Here is a 24,681-nt window from a genome sequence, read left to right as displayed (position 1 = left end):
TGGAGTTTAATTCAGATAAATGCGAGGTGCTGCATTTTGGAAAAGCAAATCTTAGCAGGGCTTATACACTTAATGGTAAGGTCCTAGGGAGTGTTGCTGAACAAAGATACCTTGGAGTGCAGGTTCATAGCTCCTTGAAAGTGGAGTCGCAGGTAGATGGGATAGTGAAGGCGGCGTTTGGTATGCTTTCCTTTATTGGTCAAAGTATTGAGTACAGGAGTTGGGAGGTCATGTTGCAGCTGTACAGGACATTGGTTAGGCCACTGTTGGAATATTGCATGCAATTCTGGTCTCTTGCCTATCGGAAAGATGTTGTGAAACTTGAAAGGGTTCAGAAAAGATTTACAAGGATGTTGCCAGGGTTGGAGGATCTGAGCTACAGGGAGATGCTGAACAGGCTGGGGCTGTTTTCCCTACAGCATCGGAGGCTGAGGGGAGACCTTATAAAGGTTTACAAAATTATGAGGGGCATGGATAGGATAAATAGACAAAGTCTTTTCCCTGGGGTCGGGGAGTCCAGAACTAGAGGGCATAGGTTTAGGGTGAGAGGGGAAAAATATAAAAGAGACCTAAGGGGCAACTTTTTCATGCAGAGGGTGGTATGTGTATGGAATGAGCTGCCAGAGGATGCGGTGGAGGCTGGTACAATTGCAACATTTAAGAGGCATTTGGATGGGCATATGAATAGGAAGGGTTTGGAGGGATATGGGCCAGGTGCTGGCAGGTGGGACTAGATTGGTTAGGATATCTGGTTGGCATGGACGGGTTGGACTGAAGGGTCTGTTTCCATGCTGTACATCTCTATGACTCTAATATATGTTAATTGGCAATACACCTCCGCATACATTCAGCCTGAAATGCTTGAGTTGAATCCAGAAGTTGGCAGGTTAGAGCTGGCTCCGTGATGCATTGATACTTTTCCCAGTTTTGGCAAAATGTTTCTCTATTCCAAAACAATAAAATTTTATAACATAGTGAATCTGTAAGTCATCCGAGAAGTGAGTGACTTGATCTGGAATTATTTTTAAAAAATGGAAAATGTTGCATAATCTTATTTAAAAATCATAGATAGATAATAGGGGCCAGTATCAGCAATTCAGCTCTTCAAGCCTGATCTACCATTCATTATGATCAAGACTAAACATCTAATTCAGTTGTCTTTTCCTGCAATTCCCTCATTTAGTTTGATCCCTTTACCCTAAATGATATATCCACGTCCTTTTTGAAATCATACAATGCTTTGGCCATGACTGCTTTCTGTGGAAAATTAATATTCTTAACTGCTAAAAGAATCTTCCTCATCGCAGTCCTAATTGATTTACCCCTATCTTTAGACGATGGCCCCTAGTTCTGGACTCCGCCACCATTGGGAACATCCTTTCTGCATCTACCCTGTTTCATCTGGCTGGAATATTTTAGGTGTCTGTGAGATCCCCTCATTCTTCTGAATTCCAGAACATATAATCCTAACTAATTCAACCTCTTCTCATATGTCAGTCCTCTTAATCAATCTGGTAAGCCTTCTTTGTACTCCCACATTAGCCAGAACATCCTTACTCAGATAAGGAGACCAAAACTGCACACAGTACTCCAGGTGTGGTCTGACTAATGCTCTGTACATTTGTAGCAAGACATGCCTGCTTTTTCACTTGAATATTCTCGCTATGAAGGCCAAAATACCATTTGCCTTCTTTATTGCCTGTTGTACCTGCATGCTTACTTTCAGTGACTTTTGCATGAGGATACCTAGGTGTCTTTGCACCTTCCTCTTTTCTAATCTACTGCCATTTTGATCATAATCTGCCTGCCTATTTTTGCTATTAAAGTGAACAACCTCACATTATCCACATCATATTGTATCAGCAATGTATTTGACAACTTACTTAACTTGTCCCAATCACACTAGAGGTTCACGGTATCCTGCCAACCAGCTTTGTGTTTATCTGCAAGCACAGAGATATGACATGTAGTTTCCTCGTCAAAAGCATTAACATATATTGTGAATAGCTGGGATCCCAGTACTAACCCCTGCTGTACCTCAAAGGTGACTGCCTACCACTCGGAAAAAAGATCTGTTTATTCTGACTCTTCATTTCCTGTCTGTCTATTCATCTCATTTTAAATTTTAATCTCTTAAACAGAACTTTGTTGAAAGCCTTTTGCAAGTTAAAATAAACCATATCTACTGGCTCCCCTGACAACTCTACTGGTTAAATCTTTGAAGAATTCCATTGGATTTGTCAAGCTTGATTTCCCTTTTGTAAATCCATGCTGCCTCTGTCCGATCCTGTTATTGTTTTCAAAGTGGCGTGCTACTAAGTCTTTTATAATGGATTCTGGCTTCTTCCCCACTATTAATATCACACAAACTAGTTTATAATTCCCTGTTTTCTTTCTACCTCTTTGTTGAAGTAGCTATCTTCCAATCCATAGGATGCAGGTGTCACAGTGCAAGGACAGGGGCTAGGCTATTTTGGACTGAGATGAGGAGAATTATTTTTCACCCAGAGTGTGGTGACTCCGCCACAGTGTAATTCTCTACCACTGAAGTCAGTTGAGGCTGAAAAATGGGATGTTTTCAAGAAGAAGTTAGATATAGTTCTTGGGATAAAGGGAATCAAACATATGGACAGAAAGCAGCCAACTGAGACAAAAATAGAATGACGGAAGAGCTCAGCAGGTCTCCCAGCATCTGTGGAGAGAAATCAGAATTCAAGTTTCTGGTCGAGTAACCCTTCTTCAGTTCAGAACTGAGAAAAGGTCACTCGACCTGAAATGTTAACTCTGATTTCTCTCCACAGATGCTGCCAGTCCTGCTGAGCTTTTCCAGCGATTTCTGTTTTTCTGTCTGATTTACGGCATCTGCAGTTCTTTCGTTTTTTATTTAAGCAGCCTACTTAGTTGCATGATTAGATACGAACATATTGAATGGTGGAACAGGCTCAAAGATCTGAAAGGCAACTCCTGGGGCTATTCTCTATGCTTTCTATGTTTCACAGCATTGTTACTGATTTGGTTTTCCCAATATATATGCAATTTAAAGTCACCCATTATTAAAGACATACATCAATAGTAGCTGTTTACATGTGCTGTTTGAACAGTTACCATTGTCTTTCCACCTCAGATATCTTATTTCTTTTCATTGAAACAAATTAATTTTTGAAATTAATAATTTAACAGTGAAAGCATTCATATCATAAGGGAATATTCTGATGCTGTTAATGTTTTGAAATGTTTAATGGAAATTTAAATTAACTCTGAGTTTTTTCAATGTCTTTTTACTAGGAGACCTATTTGAAAATTATTGCAGAAATGATGATTGGGTTACTGCTGGAAGGTTTCTGTATGCAATAACCATTATTTTGACATTTCCAATTGAATGCTTTGTTACACGTGAGGTAAGTTATCTTTCAGTAAATATAATTATACAAGTTAATTGGGCATGTTTCTAATTTTACTGTGCACCATCTATAGATAGACATTTCCAGATTAACTTTGTAATGTGCTAGTTTTCTATTATCTCATAATAATGAGGAGCAGATTTTGATTTATAGTCATAGGGTAGAAAATAGGTATGAGCCTTTGCAATACAAAATATAATTATATTTTTACTCAATGTAGAACTGCACATAATTGTCATTCTGCTGTCCTCAAAACATCTAGTTTTGTTAATGGCATTTTGTATATTTATAGTGAATCCATAATTTTGCAACACTAAAACTCTAGAATTCAATTAACATAAACTGCTTGAATTACAAGACCATATACTTTCATTATCACAACATCACCTGACTCCATTTGTTCATTAATATCAAAACCTTCAAGTATGGTTTTTATCTTTTGACTTGACTATTCTTAACTTGAATGTTCCATTCGCTGCTCACTGCTGTGCTTGATGATATACATTGGCTGCTTATATTTTAAAATTAAGATTGAACTGATTGACATTGCCATTTCAGAGGTAATTAAGAGTTAACCACATTACGGTGGAGCTGAAGTCACATGTAGGCCTGACCAACTGAGGATGGCAGATTTTCTTCCCTAAAGGACATAGAGTCATAGAGATGTACAGCATGGAAATAGACCCTTTGGTCCAACCCATCCATGCTGACCAGATATCCCAACCCAATCTAGTCCCACCTGCCAACACCCGGCCCATATACATTCAAACCCTTCCTATTCATATAACCATCCAAATGCCTCTTAAATGTTGCAATTGTACCAGCCTCCACCACTTCCTCTGGCAGCTCATCCCATAGACGTACAACCAGGTGAATCTTTACAACAATAAATAATTATTACCTGGTTGCCATGAGAGAAGCTTGTCTCTCCAGATTGATTGAATTCAAATTTCACCAGCTGACATGGTGGTATTTCAACCAATGTCCTCAGAACATGAGCCGAGGCCTCTGATTACCAGTCCAGTGATGTGACCGCTACGTTACATCAATGCTTCCCTTTAGTAACTCTGCTCACTGATGTTCTGTTTGGGTTACACCATGGTCATATGGTTCCAGATCGAATTACAACCTTGTCAAATTTGGACAAATAAAGCTAAACTCAAAAAGGAAAATGAGAATGACTGTACTTGATATCAAGTTGCAATTAGTAGAGTCTGACACGAAAAAGAGTTTTAATCAGCAATCTGGAGGAAACTTTTGCACTGTTTGGAATCACATTCAGCACAAATTAAGTTGGCTATGATTATTGGAGGCCAACTTCTAAGTCATAGAGTCATAGAGATGTACAGCAGAGAAACAGACCCTTCAGTCCAACTTGTCCACGCTGACCAGATATCCTAACCTCACCTAGTCCTATTTGTCAGCACTTGGCCCATTTCCCTCTAAACTCTTCCTAATCATATACCCATCCAGATGTCTTTTAAATATTGTGATTGTACCAGCCTCTGCCACTTTCTCTGGTAGCTCATTCCATACAAGCACCACCCTCTGCGTAAAAAAGTTACCCCGGAGGACCCTTTTAAATTTTTCCCCTCTCACCCTGAACCTATACCCTCTAGTTCTGGACTCCCCCACTCCAGAAAAATACCTTGTCTATTTACCCTATCCATGTCCCTCATGATTTTCTAAAGCTCTATAAGGTCACCCCTCAGCCTCTGATGCTCCAGGGAAAACAGCCCCAGCCTATTCAGCCTCTTCAGATAGCTCAAATTCTCCAATTCTGGCAACATCCTTATAGATCTTTTCTGAAACCTTTCAAGTTTCACAACATCTTTCCGATAGGAGGAAGACCAGAATTGCACATGATATTCCAAAAGTGGCCTAAACAATGCCCTGTACAGCCACAACATGACCTCCCAACTCCTATACTCAATAGTCGGACCAATAAAGGAAAGCATACCAAAAGCCTTCTTCACTATCTACCTGCAACTCCACTTTCAAGGAGCTATGAACCTGCAATCCACAGTCTCTTTTTTGCACAAATTCTTCAGGGTAACCTCCCAGGTCCAAATATCTTCAGCTGCTTCATCCATGATTTTTCATAAACATAAAATCAGAAATTGTGATGTTTTCTGATGATTGCACAGTGCACAAAACCATTGCAATTTTACAGATACTGATGTCATCTGTGCTTGCATGTAGCAAGTCCTCAACATCAATCAAACTTGGGCTAAAAAAATGAATAGTAGTATTTGGCTCACACTAGTACCAGCCAACAACAATTTCCAATAAGGGAGAATCCAAATATTCCTCTTTCAACTTTAACAGTATAACCATTGCTCAATCCTCCATCAACAACTTCAAAGAGGTCCTTATTGACCAGAACTTTAGCTAAACTAGCCGTATAAATACTGCAAGAGCAGGAAAACCCACCTCCCGACTCTCCAAAATCTGTCCACCATCCTCAAGGCACAAGTCAGAAATTGATGAAATACTTTCTACTTGTCTGGATGAGTGCAGCTCCAAAAACTTGGAAGAAATCAAACATCAATAAAAACAAAACAGCCCACATTATTGGCACCCCTTACACTGTAGTAAACATTCACTCCCTTACCATAGACCATAAAACATATAATGTAGAACATAGAACATAGAAAAGTACAGCACAGAACAGGCCCTACGGCCCATGATGTTGTGTCAAGCATTAATCATAATCTAAAATAAAATAACCTAACATACACTCCCCTCAATTTACTGTTGTCCGTATGCAAGTCCAGCAGTTGCTTAAATGTCCCTAATGACTCTGCTTCCATCACTACTGCTGGCAACGCTCTTTGCATAAAGAACTTATCTCTGATGTCTCCTCTTATCTTCCTCCTAACACCTTAAAACTATGATGCCTTGTGGCAGACAGTCCTACTCTGAGGGAAAGTCTCTGGCTATTGACTCTATCCGTGCCTGTCATTACCTTGTACACCTCGATCAGGTCACCTCACTTTCTCCTTCTCTCCAGAGAGAAAGTGCCAAGCTCAGTCAACCTCTCTTCATAAGACAAGCTGTTCAGTCCAGGCAGCATCCTGGTACACATCCTTTGCTCCCTCCCCAAAGCCTCTGCATCTTTCTTATAATAGGGCAACCAGAACTGGACACAATATTCCAAGTGTGGTCTCACCAGGGTTTTGTAGAGTTGCAGCAAAACTTCACGGCTCTTAAACTTGATCCCCCTGTTAATGAAAGGCAAAACACCATATGCTTTCTTAACAACCCTATCCACTTGGGTGGCAACTTTGAGGAATCTATGCACTTGAACACCAAGTTCCTCCACACTGCCAAGAATCCTGTCTTTAATCCTATATTCAGCATTCAAGTTCAATCTTCCAAAAATGCATCATTTCGCATTTATCTAGGTTGAACTCCATCTGCCATTTCTCAGCCCAGCTTTGCATACTGTCAATGTCATGTTGCAGCATGCAATAGCCCTTGATACTATCAATGGCACCTCCAACCTTTGTGTCATAGGCAAAGTTACTAACGCACCCCTCAACCAAGTCACTTATAAAAACTACAAACAGCAGATGCTCAAGAACAGAGCCCTGTGAGACACCACTCACCACAGGCCTCCAGACAGAATACTTTTCATCTACAACCACACTCTGCCTTCTGTTAGCCAACCAATTCTTAATCCAGAGAGCCAAATCTCCCTGTATCCCCTACCTCCTGGCTTTATGAATGCATATCAAACGCATTGCTAAAGTCCATGCACACCACATACACTGCTCGAGCTTCGGTAATCTGTCTCGTCACCTCCTCAAAGAACTCAATAAGATTAGCGAGGCATGACCTGCCCCTCACAAAGCCATGCTGACTGCCTATAATCATGCTATGCTTTTCAAATAGTCATAAATCCTATCCCTCAGAATTGTTTCCAAAACCTTGCTGACCACAAGATGTAAGACTGACTGGTCTGTAATTGCCAGGGATTTCCCTATTACCCTCGAAAAGAGGAACAACATTCACCTTCCAATCCTCCGGCATGTGGAGAGTGAGGAAGCAAAGATCTTCACCAGCAACTTAGCATAATCATTTCTCACTTCCCGGAGCAACCTAGGATAAGTCTGGTCTGTCTCTGGGGACTTACTAATCTTAATGTTTGCCAAAATATCCAGCACATCAACTTGCTCAATCTTGATCTGTTTAAGCCTGTTTCCCTGCTCCTTAAAGTTGTCATTCACATCAAGGTCCCTTTCCTTATTGAAAACCAAAGCAGAAAACTCATTTAGGGCTTCCCCTATCTGCTCAGACTCCACACACAAGTTCCCAACATATCCCTGATCGGCCCTACCTTCTCCCTGATCATTCTCTTATTCCTCACGTAGGAGTAAAATGCCTTTGGGTTCTCGCTAATCCTTCCTGCCAAGCCTTTCTCGTGCCCCCTCCTGGCTCTCCTCAGTCCATTTTTGAGCTCCTTCCTAGCAAGCCTTAATCCTTTAAAGCTGTGCTAGATCCTTTCTTCCTCCACCATATGTAAGCTGCCTTCTTCCTTTTGACGAGAAGCTTCTCTGTTCTCATCATCCAAGGCTCCTTAATCTTATCCCTTCTTGCCTGTCTCAGAGGAACAAATTTGTGCATCACTCACAACAACTGCTCCTTAAACAGTCTCCACATGTCTGTCGTGCCCTTTCTGTGGAAAAGATGCTCCCAATCTGCACTTCCTGTCTGATAGTGTCATAATTTCCTTTTCCCTAGTTAAATATCTTTCCATGGTAACTGCTCCTTTCCCTCTCCATGGCTATGGTAAATGCACTCTCTGATTAGCAATGCTACACCCCCTCCTTTTGTTCCCTTCTCCCTGTTCTTTAAAAATATTCTAAACCCTTGAATATCTAGCAACCATTCCTGCCCCTGTGAAACCCACATCTCCATTGTGGCCACAACATCATAGTCCCAAGTACTGATCCATGCTCTAAGCTCGTCACTCTTACTTCTGACACTCCTTACGTTAAAGCAGACACACTTTAACTGATCCCTTTGTTCCATCACATGAAAAACCTTCTCGATAGATTCACTATATCCTATCACTGCCTCATGTACAACTACAGCTCCCCACCATCCCCCCCCCCACCCCCGCACCAACACACCGAGAAGTGTACCTCTGGTTCCCACCCTTGCCAAACTAGTTTAAACCCTCCCAAACCAATTGAGCAAATCTCCCACCAGGACATTTGTGCCCCTCTAGTTCAGGTGCAACCCATTCTTCATGTACAGGTCCCACCTTCCCCAGAAGGCATCCCAATGGTCTAAGTATCTGAAGCCCTCTCTCCTGTACCAGCTGTGCAGCCACTGACTTGCTGACTGTTCCTCAGCTCATTGTCTCGTGGCACCAGCAGCAAACCTGAGAACATTATTCTACTTGTCCTGCTCTTTGGCTTCCAACCCAGCTCTCTGTAGTCACTTTTCAGATCCTCAGTCCCTTTCCGGGCTATGTCATTGGTGTCAATATGTGTACAATGACAGCAGTATATAGCATCTGCAAGATGCACTGCAAGAACGTGCTAAAGCTTCTTCAACAGCACTTTATAAACCCAGCACCTCTCCCACTGAGAAAAGCAAGGCGACATGGGAACACTATTATCTGTAAGTTCCAGTCCAAGCTATATACCTTTTTGATTTAAAATTAATCAGTGTTCCTTCACTGTTATTGGTTCAAAGTCCTGGAACTCCCTCCCTAAAAGGAATGTGCTTGTATCTACATCATGTGGACCTTAAAAGTTCAACAACCTTATCAGCACCTTCTGGAACAGATATTAATGGCCAATAAATACTGGCCTTGCAATCAATGATCACATTCCATAAATTAATAATTAAGAAAAACTAACATGGTTCAGTGCCATGTTTACGAAAAGAATGAAAATTATTTGATTGCATCATGAGTAAGCAGTCTTATTGCTTTCGTTCTTTGCTTCGATGTATGTAATGTTCGTTATACAACAGACCAAACTTGAGAATGAATGCACAACATTTAGATTGAGTGAGACAAAATCAGCATTTTACATGGGATGTAACAACAGAAATTCTAAACTCACTCTTGATTTACATTTTCTGTAGACATTTGCACTCCATATTCAGTTCCTGCTAATAAATGATTCACAATTATCTAATTGACTGTTTTTGTACAATAAATACACAATCACAACAACAAACAATTGTCAAAGGTCTAGTATGCTTATACAGGCAATAAATGTATCCCTCTCTCTTATTTTGTATGATAATTTATGTGGCAGTTTATGTTATAATAACTGATCAGTTTACTGCTGCTTTTTTAGTTGTCTTTGTGGACACAGTCCTTGGTTCTCATTTGTGTTCTTCCTAATTTTCACCAGCAGTTCCCTTGGGGACACAAAGCATCTATCCAAAGTTTTAGCAATTGCATGTAAATAATGCAGTTGCGGTGGTTTCACACATCATCAGATCCGTTGTTTCACAGTTTAACCATTTAGTTGAGGTTTGGGGATTCAAAATATTTGTTTAAAAAGGACTTATAAAATAACTGAAATTAAATTCTTCCTTCACTTCATTTTTGATAGCTAAACATAAGAGACTTTGTGCCTGATTGGAATTTAACCCAAAGTATTGCACAATTTCTACAGTTCACTAAAAGCAAACTTTTACAATTTTACAATCAGACAGTGGATTTATAATGGAGATACAGATATTCAGAGCCTTATTATTTGAATTATTTTGTGGTTGTAAAGTATACTTGTCATTCTTCTGACCTGCAGATTCAGGATAGGGCTATACATCTTTGAATGTGTATCTATAATCAAAGAACTTAAATATAATGCTTTTAATTTTGTATAATATAAAATTTTATGATTGAAAATGATAAGTTAAGAATGATTAGCATAGCTGAAACGTCACTAAAGTTTCATTATAAGTTGCAGTGGAACTTAAACCATTTTAACCATTGAAGTGTTTTGGAGGATTCTGAAATATTAATTATTAAGATTAAATGAGATATTTTGGCTGCTGGAGAATCAGGTGAAGATAAGTTTTAAACATTTTTATCATTAGTTTGATGTAGCGTGATGTTTTTCTGCCTGAAAATGCATTTTAAAAACATATTATTGCAAGAATGGGAACACAAATGCTTTCATTTGTTTAGCAAGGGATCATAGAATTTTCTTTCATCTACAGGTTATTGGAAACTTATTTTTCGGGGGAACATTGTCAACAATTTTTCATTTCTTTGTTACCGTCTGCATTGTTGCTGCGGCTACAGGCATTTCATTAGCCTATGATTGTCTTGGAATAGTTTTGGAATTAAATGTGAGTAAGATTATTCTTATAATAAGAGGGGCGTTATTTTTTGCCATTCATTCTCTGGGTATAGATGTCATGGCTGAAAATGTGTTGCTGGAAAAGCGCAGCAGGTCAGGCAGCATCCAAGGAACAGGAGAATCGACGTTTCGGGCACAAGCCCTTCTTCAGGAACGTGCCCGAAACGTCGATTCTCCTGCTCCTTGGATGCTGCCTGACCTGCTGCGCTTTTCCAGCAACACATTTTCAGCTGGAATTGGATATACATGGGAGTATGAAAGAATTGCAGTTTTAAATTAGGTTTTTCTGACAAACCAGCAGCTTCATGGATGCTGTTACTGAACTCAGATTTTTATTAAACTGAATACAATTTGAACTAATTTTTTTGAATTATTGCTTTTTGTGAACTGAACGTATCTTTGTTTGCCACTTTAGTTCTTCTTCTGGACTTCTGTCCATTTCTGCCTCATACCTGGAGTTTTCCTTCTCAGAAGGGTTCCTCAGTTATAAGGACTGCCTGTCCTTTCTCTTTCAGCATTTATGCTAAGCAGCTGTGCCACTGGTCCATACAACCTAACGTCACACGTAATTCCTTTCCTGTGCACTCAGGTTTAAGAATTCCAATTTCTTTTTTTTTGTTCATTTCTTTCCTTGCTCACATCTCTTCCAGCATTTTCCTTCTCCAAGCCAGAAATTCATTTATTCAATCTGACTAGTTAGCCAATGGTTTCTAGCTGCCATTCCAATCAGGCCTTTCCTTCCGCTTCCAGCAACCCATCCTTTACTTATGGGCTCCTCACACACAGTTTTGGCCTCTCTACTGTCACACCATATCAGCCACCAGATCTCTCAATAGTTTGTAGAAGGGAACTCCAAGATTATGCAGATTGTAGCATTTCCTATCAATACCTTCAGCTAAGCCACTTCATTTACAACCATCTTTCCTCTAACAGTATGTTTAAATCCTTTGAACAGGATTCAGCTTTACCAGTGTAATGTAATAGCCCTCACTTAAGTCACAAGCTGACATTCTATGTGATTATGACCATGGTAAACTTAATCCAACTCAGCTTCTCAACTTCCCCACAACCATCGAAACGTGCCTCTCCTTTGTTACCTATGTGGCTGGGACTACCAGCATCAGACTCCATTCTTATTTATTCAGTCATAGCCAGAGAATCTCCTGCAATGACTTCTCTTCTCCCACAAAATTAAATTGAGCCCCCAAGCACCACAAAATTAAATTGAGCCCCCAAGCATCTCCTTTGATCCTTTCTTGTTTCTCATTTAAATACTGCCCCTTGGCAACAGCATCAGAAAACCTACTATTTTTCACACAAGTGTCAACCAACTCCACCTCACCCAACCCCTCCAATGACTATGATGTACTGCTTGACCAATATCCAGTGGGTGAGCTGTAATTTGCTCCAATTAACTACGAGGATGACTGAAACCAATGCTTATCATCTTAGAAATAACACTTCTGCCCCTCTTTCATGGTTATATCCGTGCTCCAGTGTCTTTGGAGAGGGAGCATGTGGTGCTCACTGGCATGATGTAAAGTCTTTGTGGACTGGTGGGCACCGCATGGTTTGGGGAGCATCATCACCCCAGATGATGTTATCTTAATTTAGGAAGTTTCTGTTTCAGTTAAGAAATTTTCCATTAAACCATTAATTTGTTATTTAATATAGTGCCTTAGCATGTTTAATTACATTTTTATTTTCTGCCTAAAAAGAGTAATGGAAACTTTAATTTCAGTTTAAAAGAGTATAGGGAGCTTTATTCAGTTTAAAAGCGTAGAAGCTTTACTCTCTATCTAATCCTATGCTCTACCTGTACCTGGAAATGTCTAATGGGGACAGTGCAACCAGAGCTTCACTGTATATCTAACACTGTGCTGTCCCTGTCCTGGAAGTGTTTGATGGGGACAGTATCAAGGAAGTTTTACTTCAGTTTAGAAGAGTAGAGGAAGCTTTACTCTGTATCTGTCCTCATGCTTTCCCTGTCCTGGGGTGGAGCATTGATTGATGGGGACATTAAAGAGGGAGCTTCACACTATAACTAACGCTGTGTTGTCCCTGTTCTGGTGATAGTGTCAGGAAAGCTTTACTCTATGTTCAGTTTAAAAGAGTAGAAATAACACCTTGTGCTCAGTTTGCATTTTTCCTTGCTAACCTGCAGTGCAACTTTTAATGATAAACATATATATATATTCCAAGAATCTTTTATTCTCAATCCAAAATAGACTCGAATCTCCCAAGAAATAAGTAACCTTCCCATTCTTCCAGCAAAATGTACTACCTAACATTTCTGCATGGAACTTAATTTGTCAATTCTGCAAGTTTGTTAATGTCCTTGTAAAATTTGTTGTAGTCATTCCCAGTATGGACTCTCCTTCCACACCCACCAATTTGGTATCATCTGCAAATTTAGAATGTGTGTTTGTACATGTAAATAGATCCCATGTCCATGTAAATAGATCCCATGCCCATGGATCTCCTGGTTTTTGTGCCATCCCACAGGATAACACATGGGGGCAAGGGGGTAGAAAGTCATCTTGAACAAAACACTGAATGGTAAGTGAGCTGCTGTTTCGCAGTTCACCATCTGATTTCAATGGAAAACAAATTCAGATGGAATGCAAAATAATCTATCAATTCACAATTGGCCATTTAGTACTGCCATCCCAAAGTGAATTTAAATCTCCAAGAATATAATTGTTGAGTAAAAGGGAATGATAATGAAAAAGGAATGTAAATAAGAGAAAAGTGTAAATTACATGTTTACTCCACGTTTCAAGGACTTTGACAAAACAATGAAACAACTTTGTAAATGTCCTTCAATATTATTTTGTTTTCACAGGGTGTGGTAGCTGCTACTCCACTGGTTTTCATCATTCCAACAGCATGCTATCTAAAGCTCTCTGAGGAGTCATGGTATAATTGGGATAGTATTCAGTCTTGTATAATCCTGATCACTGGTATATTGGTGATGATTGTAGGTTTTGTAATGGCTGTCACGTTTCCAAAAGAATGCAGTCATGGAAAAGAAATGTTTTACTGCATGCCTTCAAATTCAACTATATACAATATTACATTCCTTGTCAATGAGACAGCCAGTCAATCTCCTGCATTCACCACCAACATATTATAAAATATGTGAATCTGTACAGTGGTGTTGATTAATAATCTGTTGATTTCTGTTGCATTATAACAAATGTGCTGTTATTTTTCAAGTAAATGTAAAATTATGTCCTCTACTTTATGCTAATGTTTGCAACCTATTTATTTACTGTTGAATACTTTAATTTATTGTCAATATTTAAAACAAGTAAACACTAGCTTCCCCTTTTGTAAGTGAAGTAAATTGAACTCAGAGAACACGGACTAATCCGTAAATGTTTGAACAACCAAATGATACAACTTTTGATGCATCCATAAATAAAAATAATTAATGTACTTCACTATTAATTGGCTACATCAGTGACTGTGTAGACTTACTTAATTGAGTGATCCATAAAAAGAAGGCTCAACATTTGATCCCTGACTAGCATTGAACTACCTGATCTCAGCTCAGGCAGCAGGAGAATTGTTTCAATGAAATTTAATGTCCCAGCAGTAAGAAGAGGACCATCAACCATTCCTGCTTGCAAACTCCTGAAGTTTTAAAGTTTTGCCTTGCTGGTAATACACTTTTCTAACAAGTTAGCATTAACCAATAAAAAAAGCATCATAAGAATGTGTATCTTTGATGTCATGTGTTGAATAATTCAATGAATTTTTGTGAAACTCTTTATGGTGAAGCAGTAAAATCATGATTTTATTATGATCAGTATTCTCTTGCTTCCTATTACTCTGCCTCATTACTTCACTCAATGTTTACAAATTGACAGAATTCAGGAATAATAACTTTTTCAAAGTGTTGCAGCATCATCTATAGCTTTTATTTACTTCTGTCCTGTCACAAGTATTCCCTTTTGCTCTTTGATCCTCTTTGCAATTTCATTGTGTCTGTACTAACTTGACACTCACTATTATCACTAGCATTTTTTATTTCTCAAGGAAAGATAATTGATCTGGAATGTTAACACTGCTGAGATGCTGCCAGATTTGCTGAGTTTTCCAGAATTCTAATTATGTTTTGCAACTGGAGAATCATGAAAAAGACAGCTGACTAATCCTTGGAAGGGGGGAGGTTTCAGACATTAGGCTTCCAAATTACATATAAACCTAAAATTTGTTTAGACATTCATCTGCAATGACTAGAAAGAGCCTCACATCTAGCAGAGGACTAACAACTGGTTGCTTAGTTTAAAAAATATTATGGGAGCTTTGTACATGTGCAATCCATATTAATTTCTATCCTATCATTTACCTTAGGCTCCATTGTATAATTGTTCATGACATTTACCAGGCAGAATATACTTATGACCATTACGTGTCTGAACTGCAATTTTAATGAGTATTCAAAAACAGTAAAATGCAAATTTTAAGCAAAATTCTTGTGTTGTAAATCCAAAAGATTAAAGTCGATGTTTTAACAAGTATATTGTAATGTGTCAGGCCAATATGTTGCCATTTTACGCTTTTGATTTTGCAAATGTCCTTTACAAAGAAAGGTCATTGTGAAAGGTTGATTATGCCAGAAGATTTCATTGTGTCTGTACTAACTTGACACTCACTTGGTATATTGCCTCTTTTCTAACTGTGTCCAGGATATCATTGACTAGCTGCCAAAGGGGTAGGGTAAATGATCAGAGGTTATGATCCGGAATTAGAAAAGTCCTGTAATCAGTTTTAGCGATTTAGAAAAAAAAAGCAGGAACTCAAAGCTAGTACAGTAATAAGCTGATTGTAATTATTTGTGGGAGGAAACCGGAGCACCCGGAGGAAACCCACGCAGACACTGGGAGAATGTGCAAACTCCACACAGTCAGTCGCCTGAGGCGGGAATTGAACCCGGGTCTCTGGCACTGTGAGGCAGAAGTGCTAACCACTGTGCCACCGTGCCACCCACGCCCACTTACCTAGTGGTAGGTAAGACCTAGATGAGCAATTTGTACTTCAGAGAGCTGGAGTGTATCCTCACTCATGTTGTAAAGTAGGTTTTAAACGAATTTGGTAGGTGGGTGTTCACTAGAAAGTGGCATTCCTGAAGAAGGGCCTGTGCCCGAAACGTCGAATCTCCTGTTCCCTGGATGCTGCCTGACCTGCTGCGCTGTTCCAGCAATAAAGTTTCAACTTTGATCTCCAGCATCTGCAGACCTCACTTTCTCCTTCCAGAAAGTGGCATTAGAAAGACAAAGCAAAGTGCACAGATTAAAACAGAGTAAGTTACAGTGCAGTATTGTGGTATCATATTAAGGGACAATTAAGGGAAGCTTTAACATAGACTTTGAGGACAAATTGGAAAATTACCACCCAATATATATTGTTCCAACAAGAGGAATGACCTACCAGAGATATAATTCCAGTGTTATATGTTGAAAAGAAGTTGCCTTGGGAGTTCTCAATATTGACTCTGGACCCCATGAAGTCTCATGGTATTAAGTTAGACATGGGCAAGGAAACTTTCTGGTCATTACCAGCTACCATGCCTCTTCCCTCTCAGTGGATGCATCAGTACTCTCCCACATTGACCACCAATTGAAAGCAGCACTGAGGATGGCAAGGGTACAAATTGTAGTCCATCACCCAGACAACAATGTCCATCACCAAGGTAAGCTCAGTTGCAGCATTACTGACAAAGCTGGATGAATCCTAAAAGGTCATAGCTGCTAGACTGGGGCTGCAGTGATTGAGGAGAGAACCACAAAAGGGAAAATCTCTACTTGACCTCATCCTCACCAATCTGCCTTAAGCACATAAATCTGACCATGGCAGGAGTGACACATGTACAGTACTTGTGGACATAAAGTACCAACTTCACCTTGAAAATACTGTCCATCATGTTGTGTGGCACTATTACTATGCTAAATGGGATAGATTTCAAACAGATCTAGTAACTCAAACTCAGGAGCCATGAGGAACTATGGGCCATTAGCAGCAACAGAATTGTACTTAACCACAATCTGTAATCACATGGCCTGGCATATCTCCTCACTTTACCATTATCATTAAGCTGGGCGACCATCCCTGGTTCAATAACGAGTGCAGGAGTGCATGCCAGGAGCAGAACCAGGCATACGTGAAAGTTAGGTGTCACCCTGGTTAAACTACAGCACAGGACTACCTGCATTCCAAACTACATTAGCACCATGCCATTGACAAAGCTAAGCAATCCCACAACAACTGATCAGACCTAAGCTTTGCAGTTCTGTCTTTTCCAGTCACAAACGGGAGTGGACAAATAAAAGCTCACTGAAGAAAGAGGCTTCGTAAATATCCCTATCCTCAGTACTAAGAAATCTCAGCTTATTAGCAGAAAACTCAATGCTAAAACATTCACAAGCATCTTTAACCAGAAACTGCAAGTGGATGATACATCCAGGCCTCCTCCTTGGGTCTCCAGCATCACAAATGCCAGTGTTTACCTAATTTGTTTCACTCCATGTAAATGAAGAAATAATCGAAGTCACAGTCATTGATCTATCTGTTCAGGTGCTGATTTAAGTGATGAAATGGGAAGGTAGCTGTTGTATTTTGGAGGACTGACATGACCAGGGTATAATATTTGGAAGCACTGACACAGCGTAGCAATACATTATGAGACAAAGAACTGAGGAAGCTGGAGAACTGAAACAAACAAAAATTGCTGGAGAAAGCCAGCAGGCCTGGCAGCATCTGTGGAAAGAAAAGTGAGTTAACAGCTCAAGTCTTGCAACCCTTCCACAGAACTTGGGAGTCATAACATTAACTCTATTTTCTCTCCACAGATGCCGACAGACCTGCTGAAATTCTCCAACAAGTTCTGTTATTCTATGGTAGAATGCATTGAGAATTGAGGGATCTCAAGTCAGGAAAATGGGGTTGGGGGTTGTGGGTGGGCATTTTGGTGTTGAAGATAAATAAGAATGGTGAATGATGGTTAGAGCACCTTTGTGCTGAACTTCCATATCACAAACTGTTGATTTACCCACTACACCCACCCTCTGGATGTTCATGGAATGCCCTGCCAGTAGCAGTGATGGACTCTCCCTCATTATGGGCATTTAAGCGGGCATTGGATAGGCATATGGAGGATAGTGGGCTAGTGCAGGTTAGGTGGGCTTGGATCGGCGCAACATCGAGGTCCGAAGGTCCTGTACTGCGCTGTATTCTATGTTCTATGATACAAATGAACCACGTCACAATGCTCCCCACGGCACTTTGTTTTGACAGTCTAAAACTGAAAATAATAAAGTTATAAAAGGCAATGCCGTGGTAGACATGAACAAAATATAATTAAAATAATAGGTAAACAGGAGTGAGAATTCAACCCACATTCTGTGCTTTAATATGAGCAACTGCAAGAAAACTGCACCCGATAATTACCTTAGAAGAGCAGATGCAGACTGTAGGATTAAAGGTTAGAATGAATTAGATGCACAGCAGCTGTTTTTTTGGCAGAATACCAGTAATCATAAAATGTTTCAAATGTAAGTGTTATTAACAGCTCATTTAACTTTCAGAATAGCCTCATACTTCTAAGTCATACACAAAATTTCTAAACCTCAGGTCATTGTTATAATACAGTGGGACCTTGGTTTCATGTAGGACCTTTTTCTGGGAGACAATAAAATAAAAATGAATGACATTTTATTGTCATTAAAAAATACTACATACAATCATTGTAGAATGTAAAATGGATGAGATCAGTTCTATCACTGTTCAATTGACTTCATCAGGAAGTAAGACAAGGCGGGAGATGTAGCATGCGGCTGATCTGTTCTCACACATTTTACAGGCTGTTCTTCCCTTAATGGCCAATTGTAATGTGTCAATATCAGAACTCAACTAAGTAATATATTCATCTATTGAGAGTGGACATTATTTTTCAATTTCAAAGAGGCTAAGCTTCCAATAATGTTGTAAACTCAAAACAATTGAGCCAACCAAAATAGCTAAAATAAACAAATGCTGATTACGCAATAAAAACAAATACAGGAAATCCATATCCCATTAGGCTTTGAAGAGCTGATGAGTTGGCATATTTAAAGGCATACTTACCTGAAACATTTCCTTTAGGAATAATTTATTGCACATTTCTAACATTTTCTGTTTTAATTTCAGATTTCTAGTTGCAACTGTTATTTGCAAGTCTAATACCGTATATACTCGTGTAAAATTTGATTTCATGTAAAAGTCGACCTCTTATTTTTGGCCACACAGTCTTGTTTTTTCCATCTATCTCGTGTAAAGGTTGACTCAGCTATATTGCATTATAAACCTCTTACAAAGGAAACTGCATGTTCCCATTAACCCACTTACACAAAATTGCATTTATTCATACCGGTCACTCTACTCATCGCTCTTTCTTCACTATATTGCATCTCTATTCATTCATAACTCTACTCAGCCCACATGGTTTACTACAGCACATTTTGATTCATTCATTCATTTAGATCAGTACTAAGTCTGTCAGTACTTATTGCACTTTGTTCACTATACATCCAAAAGTTAATATCATTAAAAAGTTAACCATTTTAATTGTGCCATTATATCCAAATAAAAGTGAGATATATTAGCTACATATATCTTTAATTATTTGACAAATTTGTTAATGTTACTGTTCGTAATACACAAATGAGAGGGAAACTGAAGAATTTGGCGGGAAAGTTCAAGGTGGTTACACATTCAGAATTTAATAAATGTTTCATTTTAAGTCTGCTATTATACCAGGCCATGACAATATTAAACAGTGTGATTTTGCAGGATTTCAATGAATCTTTGACATGTTAAATTTTCATACTGGTATGTATAAATAAAATTTACTATCAGTAATTCATTCTTGTTTCTCTTGCTTTTATCCGGTAATTACCTTTACCGCAATTCATTGTGTTTTTCTTCTTTGCCTGGGATTAGTTATGCAATCAAATCAACTTCTGCTAATAATATGGTATTTTGAACTGCAGCATGAATTTCAGCCCATCAAAACTTGTACTCATGTATTAGTCGACCCTATAAATCAAACCTTTAAAAATATAGTTTAAAAATTTTGACTTTTACACAGGTATATATGGTACTTATTTATAAATTGGAATACACTATCATTTTAACATTAACAATAAAATACATATTGTTATAAGCTAATAAACTAAGCTTTCATACTCAGTATTACATGGGAATTTGATTTTTCATTTCTTGTGCCTTTTAGTTACTGAACATGTTGGATGAGAGCCAACCCACTGAATAAGTGTGTGTATGTCTATGACATTTCCTACACATGCTGACACCCAATCTTACATCAAACTTGACGAGTCGTGGCATGTTACATTACAAGTATTCTTACCACCTCACTTAATTTCCAAAACATTCTTCTTTCCCTTCTGACTTCATTCTGGGCCACAAATAAAGTAAGAAAGCTATGATTTTTGTACTTAATTTATGTTTCTTAATGGAATTCCCAGACATTCTTTTACACAGACATGGTAACAAGTCATTCCAGACTTCAAACCATACTAGTTGTAAACAATTAAATATCATAAAGCTTTGAAAGATGAGAAGGTTTGTGGAGTACCGCTGTTAATTTTCAAATGAACATTAGTGAGGTTATAATATTCTAGAAGAGTAATATGTGTTCATGCTAAAAACAGTTGGCAAATTTATACGTGGGGACAATTGAAACCAGCCCGATACCGATAATCATAAAACTAATGAAATCACTAGGAGTCTGCTTCTCCATTCAATAAGATTATGACTGATCAAATTACGACTGATGCTGAAAATATGGGGCTTCGAAAGTGAAATAAGTGGCCTTTTCCCCAACTTCCTGCCCGCTCTGACCACTGTCCCATATTACGGTGGGCAGATAGGCATCAGGCAACTAAATGGCCTCACATCACTCAATAAAGGCAACAAAATTCAAATCAACTTATTACCTGAATCAAAATCACACCTACAAAGGGCAGTTTTGTCTGGCTTTGCTGGGTTTTGCAGGCTAAACTTGGCTTGACGGAAGATTATGAAGCTTTTGAAATTCTTGCTGGCTACATATTTGAAACTAGGTTACAGATCGGTAGTTTGTACTTTATATTTTGTAAACCAAATATGATTGCTCATCTAAATGTTGAAAGCTAAAACTAAAATGTATGGAATACTTAGAAAGTATGATCAGGAAAAGAAAATGACTTTTATCTTTAATGTTGCTCCTATTAAGATCAAATGAGATTTTGAGTTCGATAGCATTAACTACACTGGCAGGAATTTTAAAATGGCAGAATGAAAGGTTTTAAAATATTCTGAAGATATTTTTGCAATGTCAACATCTGAAACCTGTACTAAGGATACAGACAGAAAAGTTTCTTTTGTAAAATGTAAGGATGCAATGTGCATCAATTTGAATAAAACGTGTAGAAAACCCCTTATGAATATTTCTAAAGAATTTGCCCATTTGAACATGCAGCATTTGAATAATGTGATACAAATTTATTACAAAAAGCTATTAAATACATCGGACAACTGTTGGGAGAGAGATAAGCATGTAGTCTGCTGGAAGTTTTCATTTTGGAAACTGACGTTCTCTACAAAATCCACAGATGATCTTTTAAATGCAGAATTGACACGAACATTAGAACATAAAACATAGAACAGTACAGCACAGAACAGGCCCTTCAGCCCACGATGTTGTGCCGACCACTGATCCTCATGTATGCACCCTCAAATTTCTGTGACCATATGTATGTCGAGGAGTCTCTTAAATGTCCCCAATGACCTTGCTTCCACAACTGCTGCTGGCAACGCATTCCATGCTCTCACAACTCTATGTGTAAAGAACCCGCCTCTGACATCCCCTCTATATTTTCCTCCAACCAGCTTAAAACTATGACCCCTCGTGTTAGTCATTTCTGCCCTGGGAAATAGTCTCTGGCTATTGACTCTATCTATGCCTCTCATTATCTTGTACACCTCAATTAGGTCCCCTCTCCTCCTCCTTTTCTCCAATGAAAAAAGTCCGCGCTCAGTCAACCTCACTTCATAAGATAAGCCCTCCAGTCCAAACAGCATCCTGGTAAACCTCCTCTGAACCTTCTCCAAAGCATCCACATCCTTCCTATAATAGGGCAACCAGAACTGGACGCAGTATTCCAAGTGCGGTCTAACCAAAGTTTTATGGAGCTGCAACAAGATCTCACGACTCTTAAACTCAATCCCCCTGTTAATGAAAGCCAAAACACCATATGCTTTCTTAACAACCCTGTCCACTCGGGTGGCCATTTTAAGGGATCTATGTACATGCACACCAAGATCCCTCTGTTCTCCACACTGCCAATAATCCCATCCTTAATCCTGTACTCAGCTTTCAAATTAAACCTTCCAAAATGCATCACCTCGCATTTATCCAGGTTGAACTCCATCTGCCACCTCTCAGCCCATCTCTGCATCCTGTCAATGTCCCACTGCGGCCTACAACAGCCCTCTATACTGTCAACGACACCTCCAACCTTTGTGTCGTCTGCAAACTTGCACCAATACCAACTATCTACAATATAAACAAGGAATTTGCTATGACTTTGGGAGAAAAATAATCACCATATTTCTGTCCTGTCTTGAAAAACCAATATTAAAAGGCAAAGGTAAGAATGATTTGACAAGCAATGATCGGATATATTTTTAGGAAGTCACAGGACAAAAGTTTGGGCTCAGGAGTACCCAATCTGCACACTTCCATGACTCAAAAAATATACACTTGACTCACATGACTTTGAGGGATTTTTGTCTTTTTACATGAGTGGGGTTCACAATGCATTTTGCGAGATACAGTAAAGTGCATATGGGATGTGGATGTGGATGCACATGCAGACCCATTAGAAATGCTGCTTCAGTTCTTCTACACAGCAGTTCAGACCCCACTATTATGTAAATATTCCCAAAACTTTACCCCAAAGCCATTCTGTGCCGTTTCAATTTCCCTATACCACCTTTATGTGTCTTTTTTTATTCACTTGTGGAATCACTGGCTGGCTGGCCAGCATTTTAGTACCCAACCCTAGCTGTCCTTGAGAAGTTAGTGGTGAACTGCCTTCTTGAACTGTTGCAATCTACATGCTGCAGAAAGACCTACAAAACCCTGAGTGAGTATCCAGGATTTTGACCCAGCAACAGGGAAGGAACAGCAACAGATTTCCAAGTCAGGATGGTGAGTGGCTTGGAGGGGAATTTGCAGACGGTCATGTTCCCATGTATCTGCCACCCTTGAACTTCCAGAAGAAAGTAAGTGGTTATGGGTTTGGAAGGTGCTGTCTAAGGAACTTCAGTGAATTTCTGCAGTGCATCTTGTAGACAGTACACACTGATGCTTCTGAGTGTCAGTGATAGAAGGAGTGGATGCTTGTGGATGTGGTGCCAATCCAGCAGGCTGTTTTGTCCAGGGTGGTATCAAGTTTCTGGAGTGTTATTGGAGCTGCACCAATCCAGGCAGTGCGTGTCATACTCCTAAATTGTGCCTTGAAGATGGCCAGACTTTGAGGAACTCTGTAGGTGGTCTTAATGATTCAAGAACCTTCTGAAACTTTGTTGAGTCAATCATATCAAAATGTATATATTTGACATGAATGCTACCTCCATATAGATCATTCTACTATGACGCGTTGTTTTGTTAGCGTGAATTCGCTGAAATGGGGCGCTGTTTCTAAAGGACGAACCTTTCAAATGTAAAGCACGAACTTTTCAAATGGGTTTTGGCTGTAACATGATTACATTGCAAACATTTTAAACATTGTTTCTAAAGCAAGATTTTTTTATAATGCGGGGTTGCACAAGAATGCAACCATTGCATTACAGTAGAATGACCTGTACTTTGTGGCACCTCCACATTCTCTAACATCTCCATTTGATCCCCATAGCCACAAACACAGTGGGAATTACATACAGTTCTTAGCAGTTATTCAATAAAATTCAATAAAAAATAAATCTTTAACAATCTAATAAAACTCTGAATTCAAACTCATTATCACTGGTGTTAGAGCAAAAATAAGGGAAATATAAGTTATGATTCCTTAAGTGCCAATTACAGTATATTTGTAAACAAACAGGACACCACATCAAATATATCTTGTTATGATTGGCTCAAAGTTTCAAAAAGGTTCTGGAATCATTAAGACTACCTGCTGAGCTCAAGATTATGAAACCAGCCAAATATTCATAATGGAATAGTTGAAAGAACTGACAGTACAGACGTTGAGCTTGTTAATGTATGAAGGAGTAGCAGGTGCAGCCATTTTTTCAATATTCACCAGCAAAGACTTTTTTCCTCAAACCTGCCACTCTAATTAAATCAATTTACAAAAACTGCAAAGGAAATTGTTTTACATTTTTAAAAATCATTATGTTACTTTGTTCATTAGAACAATTAAATCTTGCTGTGTTGTAAGGCTTAGTTTCCCTTTGCAGGATGAACCACTACATATAAAACATATGAACAGTTTATCCGTTACCCTTGAGGTTTACACTGTTATTGTAAAAGTGAATTCTCCAAGAGGAAATAGTAACAATGGTTAAAGTTTGAAGTTATTGAACTTAATGCAGAGACTAGAAATTTGTAAAGAGTCCAATGATAGATGAGGTGCTATTGTTCAAACTTGCATTGAGGTCAAACAGACAGTAAGTTCAGAAAGGTCAGAGCGGAAGTAGGATTTCCTTATTTCATCAGTGGTAGTAAATCATGGGCAAATTAATAAGAACAATTGAACATTTAGATGTAAATGATGGAAGGTTCAAACTTTTTAAACCTCAGATCCTATACTTATCGAAAAGACAGGGCGGTGGGCAGAGGGGGCGGGGTTGCCTTGTTAGTTAAGAACAAAATTGAATCTATAGCACTG

General features: G+C 38.9%; 1 protein-coding gene and 1 long non-coding RNA gene across 4 annotated transcripts in view; one reads left to right on the top strand and one right to left on the bottom strand.

Annotated features, from left to right (window-relative positions):
* Positions 1-13,874, top strand: part of slc38a11 (solute carrier family 38 member 11) — an 85,800-nt gene extending 71,926 nt beyond the window's left edge. For all 3 annotated transcript variants that reach the window (XM_043694501.2, XM_087989103.1, XM_087989102.1), the window contains exons 10-12: positions 3,286-3,398; positions 10,596-10,727; positions 13,584-13,874. In XM_043694501.2, the coding sequence (XP_043550436.2) occupies positions 3,286-3,398; positions 10,596-10,727; positions 13,584-13,874 (536 nt within the window). The remainder of the gene's footprint in view (positions 1-3,285; positions 3,399-10,595; positions 10,728-13,583) is intronic.
* The window catches only part of LOC122551644 (uncharacterized), a 59,191-nt gene that overhangs the window by 15,560 nt on the left and 18,950 nt on the right, over positions 1-24,681 (bottom strand). The window lies entirely within an intron of this gene.

The sequence above is a fragment of the Chiloscyllium plagiosum genome, unplaced genomic scaffold, assembly GCF_037043375.1.
Source record: "Chiloscyllium plagiosum isolate Xiang-an unplaced genomic scaffold, Cpla_swu_hap1 HiC_scaffold_7, whole genome shotgun sequence".
Lineage (NCBI taxonomy): Eukaryota > Metazoa > Chordata > Chondrichthyes > Orectolobiformes > Hemiscylliidae > Chiloscyllium > Chiloscyllium plagiosum.
The sequence above is the reverse complement of the archived record's forward strand: the minus strand, read 5'-3'. Positions and strand labels throughout refer to the sequence as shown.